We start from the raw sequence: 5735 nt of genomic DNA, 5'->3' as shown, positions 1-5735 counted from the left end.
TCACCTTGCCTAGAATCACAATAAGTGAAATGAGGATGGTAAAAACAGCCAATCCTCCAAACACTTTTTATGACACCTTGCAAAGTTTAAGTCACATTGTGTGTACGGCGCAGTGTGTGTGAGCGGCGCCAAAAACATTAATCAAACTTTGTTATGGTGAACCAGAAATTGTAAATTTATTTTGAAACAGAAATATTTTAAAAAACTTTATTTTTTTCTGCGTTTGGGGGCAGATGGTTGCAAGTTGGGGGTGTGCAGGGAAGATGCAGAACTAACTGTTGAAGAAGGTGTTCTAGGGGAAGGGGCCAAAAAACTTGTGGGGGAAGGGAGTCCAGTTATGGGACTTGCAATAGAAACAGTTTGAGGAGATGAAAGAGGTTCAGGGACATTGGAACGAAGTGCTTGTCTCCGCAAACTTGACTGCCTGGACCTACTTGGGCCCAATGCCCGCCTTGAATGATGTCGCCTTGTACTTGGGGCAAATATAGAATGTAGGTCCCCCGTCTGCAGCTGTGGCTGCTGCTGCTGTGGCTGCTGCTGCTGTGGTGGCTGCTGCTGATGCTCTGTGGTGGCGGTGGCAGTGCTCGTCCTTGCAGGAGGACTGGTGGCGGCACTGTTGGTCCAAGTTTGCGGAGTGGTCGTGGCAGGGCTACTACATGTTGTTGTAGTAGCAGGGCTGTTCCACATTTGCGGAGTGGTGGCTGTGCTCCAAGCATGCATGGGGGTGGCGGTGGTGCTCCAGACAGGAGCAGCGCTTGCCATGGTGGTGTTGGTGAACTGACCAGCTGTACTCAGACTTGTGGTGGTGTAGCGGTGGGTGTCCTGGCTTTGAATAGAGGTGTCCGTGCAGTGGTATGCAGCACAAGTCGGTAGTGAGGTGAAGCGAGTCAATGGTGGCACAGGTGGAAATGCCACTACTGACTGCTGCCCGTACCGATTATGCTGCATAGCCTGCAAGAAAGCATTGTTGCAGGCCTGAAGCACATTCAGCTGTTGCTCAGGACTAAGGTGTTCCACCATGCCCTTTTCAATCTTACTAAAAAAATGATGCGCTGGTCTGTTGAGGTCGGCCTCCAGACGGTCAAGGCGCTGTTTGACAGAATTGAAGCGGTGTTCAAAGTGGTTAAAACCACGTTCCATGAGTGCAAAACCGCTTTCAACTCTGTCGGACAGCGACTTGAGGCTGGCATTAAAGGCCTCGCTCAAGTGCATAAACTCGGGGCAAGACATTCCTGTCCAAGGCCCTCTGCCGCTGGCGAGTAGTGCCCGCATAACCAGTGGCAGAGACCTGGGACAGGGGAACACCTGATGGCCCAGCTTCCTGGTCACCAGCTGTCTGTGTGGCTGACCTGCAAGGTGCTTCCTGGCTGTCGGATGGCTGGGACGGGTCAGAGGACGTCCGATGAAGGACCGCTCCAGGGCCAGGTTGCAGGGTGCTGCTCCAGGTGCTGTTGAAGAAAAGAAAATCATTAATATCATGCCTTTACAAGAAGCATCAGCTGTGGATTAGAAAATCACAGATTAAAAATAAAAATAAAAAATTATAATACTTACGCTCTGGTGGCAAGGACAGGTCTTAGGAACTGCAACGCGTGATAGTAACGGTATCGGGTTCTTGCCCTTGACGCAGATCCACTGCGAACCTGGCGCTCAGCACGAACATCACTGTTGAAGCGGTCCTTGATCGAGCGCCAACGTGTTCGGACTTTGTCCACTGTTGGAAAAAAAAACAACATGTCACTTGTGTTTTTGATGCACGACATATGCTATCACTAAACCCAACAGTGCCATCAAGGACAACAGTCACTGCGGCACAATACAGCAATACAATACTCAAAGCAGTCACTGTAGAGCCCGATGACACTGTTGGGTTTCCTGCTAGAATATATCTAGCACAAAACCCAACAGTGACATCAAGGACAACAGTCACTGCGGCACAATACAGCAATACAATACTCAAAGCAGTCACTGTAGAGCCCGATTACACTGTTGGGTTTCCTGCTAGAATATATCTAGCATGAAACCCAACAGTGACATCAAGGACAACAGTCACTGCAGCACAATACAGCAATACAATACTCAAAGCAGTCACTGTAGAGCCCGATGACACAGCTGGGTTTCCTGCTAGAATATATCTAGCACGAAACCCAACAATGACATCAAGGACAACAGTCACTGCGGCACAATACAGCAATACAATACTCAAAGCAGTCACTGTAGAGCCCGATGACACTGTTGGGTTTCCTGCTAGAATATATCTAGCACGAAACCCAACAGTGACATCAAGGACAACAGTCACTGCGGCACAATACAGCAATGCAATACTCAAAGCAGTCACTGTAAAGCCCGATGACACTGTTGGGTTTCCTGCTAGTATATAGCCACACACTCCGAGGCGGCCGGGAACGGGGGGAGGCAGCACTTCGAGGAGGCCGGGACCGGGGGGCAGAGGCCACACTCCGAGGTGTCCGGGACAGGGGGAGGCCACACTCCGAGGCGGCCGGGGGGAGGCCACACTCCGAGACGGCTGGGAGGAGGCCACACTCCGAGGCGGCCAGGAGCGGGGGCAGGCCACACTCCGAGACCGCTGGGGGGAGGCCACACTCCGAGGCGGCCGGGATCGGGGGGAGGCCACACTCCGAGACGGCTGGGGGGAGGCCACACTCCGAGGCGGCCGGGATCGGGGGGAGGCCACACTCCGAGGCGGCCGGGATCGGGGGGAGGCCACACTCCAAGGCGGCCAGGAGCGGGGGCAGGCCACACTCCGAGGCGGCCAGGAGCGGGGGGGCAGGCCACACTCCGAGACGGCTGGGGGGAGGCCACACTTCGAGGCGGCCGGGATCGGGGTGAGGCCACACTCCGAGACGGCTGGAGGGAGTCCACACTCCGAGGCGGCCGGGATCGGGGGGAGGCCACACTCCGAGGCGGCCGGGATCGGGGGGAGGCCGCACTCCGAGGCGGCCGGGACCGGGGGGAGGCCGCACTCCGGGGCGGCCGGGACCGGGGGGTGGCCGCACTCCGAGGCGGCCGGGAACGGGGGGAGGCCTCACTCCGAGGTGGCCGGGACAGGGGGGAGGCCACACTCCGAGGCGGCCGGGACAGAGGGGAGGCCACACTCCGAGGCGGCCGGGACCGGGGGAGGCCACACTCCGAGGCGGCCGGGACCCGGGGGAGGCCACACTCCGAGGCGGCCAGGGGGAGGCCACACTCCGAGGCGGCCAGGGGGAGGCCACACTCTGAGGCGGCCGGGACCGGGAGAGGCCACACTCTGAGGCGGCCGGGACCGGGAGAGGCCACACTCTGAGGCGGCCGGGACCGGGGGGGAGGCCACACTTCCGAGGCGGCCGGGACCGGGGGAGGCCACACTCCGAGGCGGCCGGGACCGGGGGAGGCCACACTCCGAGGCGACCGGGACCGGGGGGGAGGCGACACTCCGAGGCCACCGGGACCGGGGGGGAGGCCACACTCCGAGGCAGCCGGGACCGGGGGGAGGCCACACTCCGAGGCGGCCGGGAGCGGGGGGAGGCCACACTCCGAGGCGGCCGGGACCGGGGGGAGGCCACACTCCGAGGCGGCCGGGAGCGGGGGGAGGCCACACTCCGAGGCGGCCGGGACCGCTGGGAGGCCACACTCCGAGGCGGCCGGGACGGGGAGGAGGCCGCACTCCGAGGCGGCCAGGACCAGGGGCAGGACACACTCCGAGGAGGCCGGGACCGGGAGGAGGCCACACTCCGAGGCGGCCGGGGGAAGGCCACACTCTGAGGCGGCCTTGACCAGGGGGGAGGCCACACTCTGAGGCAGCCAGGAACGGGGGAAGGCCGCACTCCGAGGCGGCCGGGACCAGGGGGAGGCCACACTCCGAGGAGGCCGTGACCGGGGGGAGGCCACACTCCGAGGCGGCCGGGGGGAGGCCACACTCCGAGGCTGCCGGGACCGGGGGGAAGCCACACTCCGAGGCGGCCGGGACCGGGGGGGAGGCCACACTCCGAGGTGGCCGGGACCGGGGGGAGGCCACACTCCGAGGCGGCCGGGACCGGGGGGAGGCCACACTCCGAGGCGGCCGGGAGCGGGGGGAGGCCACACTCCGAGGCGGCCGGGACCGCTGGGAGGCCACACTCCGAGGCGGCCGGGACAGGGAGGAGGCCGCACTCTGAGACGGCCAGGACCGGGGGCAGGACACACTCCGAGGCGGCCGGGACCGGGAGGAGGCCACACTCCGAGGCGGCCGGGGGAAGGCCACACTCTGAGGCGGCCTTGACCAGGGGGGAGGCCACACTCTGAGGCAGCCAGGAACGGGGGGAGGCCGCACTCCGAGGCGGCCAGGACCAGGGGGAGGTCACACTCCGAGGAGGCCGTGACCGGGGGGAGGCCACACTCCGAGGCGGCCGGGGGGAGGCCACACTCCGAGGCTGCCGGGACCGGGGGGAAGCCACACTCCGAGGCGGCCGGGACCGGGGGGGAGGCCACACTCCGATGTGGCCGGGACCGGGGGAGGCCACACTCCGAGGCGGCCGGGGGGGAGGCCACACTCCGAGGTGGCCGGGGGGAGGCCACACTCCGAGGCGGCCGTGACTGGGTGGAGGCCACACTCCGAGGCGGCCGGGACCGGGGGGGAGGCCACACTCCGAGGCGGCCGGGACCGGGGGGGAGGCCTCACTCCGAGGCGGCCGGGACCGGGGGAGGCCACACTCCGAGGCGGCCGGGACCGGGGGGGAGGCCACACTCTGAGGCGGCCGGGACCGGGGGGAGGCCACACACCGAGGCGGCCGGGACCGGGGGGAGGCCACACTCCGAGGAGGCCGGGACCGGGCTGAGGCCACACTCCGAGGTGGCCGGGAGCGGGGGGAGGCCACACTCCGAGGCGGCCGGGACCGGAGGGGGCCACACTCCGAGGCGGCCGGGAGCAGGGGGAGGCCACACTCCGAGGCGGCCGGGACGAGGAGGAGGCCGCACTCCGAGGCGGCCGGGACCGGGGGGAGGCCACACTCCGAGGCGGCCGGGACCGGGAGGAGGCCACGCTCAGAGGCGGCCGGGGGAAGGCCACACTATGAGGCGGCCTTGACCAGGGGGGAGGCCACACTCCGAGGCTGCTGGGACCGGGGGAAGCCACACTCCGAGGCGGCCGGGACCGGGGGGGGAGGCCACACTCCGAGGAGGCCGTGACCGGGGGGAGGCCACACTCCGAGGCGGCCGGGGGGAGGCCACACTCCGAGACGGCTGGGGGGAGGCCGCGCTCCGAGGTGGCCTGGACCGGGGGGAGGCCGCACTCCGATGCGGCCGGGACCGGGGGAGGCCACACTCTGAGGCGGCCGGGGGGAGGCCACACTCCGAGGCGGCCGGGGGGAGGCCACACTCCGAGGCGGCCGTGACTGGGTGGAGGCCACACTCCGAGGCGGCCGGGACCGGGGGGGAGGCCACACTCCGAGGCGGCAGGGATAGGGGGGAGGCCACACTCCGAGGCGGCCGGGACCGGGGGGAGGCCACACTCCGAGGCCGCAGGTAAATACACAATTTAAAATGCAGCATCGCTAGTCTGCGTTAAATATATAGCAAAGCTGCAGGTTAAATATGGTAAGCAAAGCTGCTGGTTAAATATGATATGTGTATTAACCTGATATGATTGATAAATAGTTCTGATTATGACAATGAGCAACTTTGTTTGGATCGGGTTTCATGAAACCAAATTAGTTTAAAATAAAACTTGTCCAACCAGTGGAAAAACAAGTTCATTCATT

General features: G+C 64.0%; 1 protein-coding gene across 1 annotated transcript; it reads right to left on the bottom strand.

Moving 5' to 3' along the window:
* Positions 1–207: 207 nt before the first annotated feature.
* LOC141100160 (uncharacterized) lies at positions 208–1753 on the bottom strand. Its single transcript, XM_073588438.1, has 2 exons — positions 1555–1753; positions 208–1448 (listed from the first exon to the last, which is right to left on the bottom strand). Exon 2 carries the CDS (start codon positions 1270–1272, stop codon positions 208–210), a length of 1065 nt encoding a protein of 354 aa, XP_073444539.1. The 5' UTR covers positions 1273–1448; positions 1555–1753.
* Between the last annotated feature and the right edge of the window lie 3982 nt (positions 1754–5735).

Source organism: Dendrobates tinctorius, unplaced genomic scaffold (assembly GCF_039654945.1).
Source record: "Dendrobates tinctorius isolate UK_male_01 unplaced genomic scaffold, ASM3965494v1 ptg000103l, whole genome shotgun sequence".
Lineage (NCBI taxonomy): Eukaryota > Metazoa > Chordata > Amphibia > Anura > Dendrobatidae > Dendrobates > Dendrobates tinctorius.
Note: the sequence above shows the minus strand (reverse complement) of the source record. Positions and strands in the feature narration are given on the sequence as shown.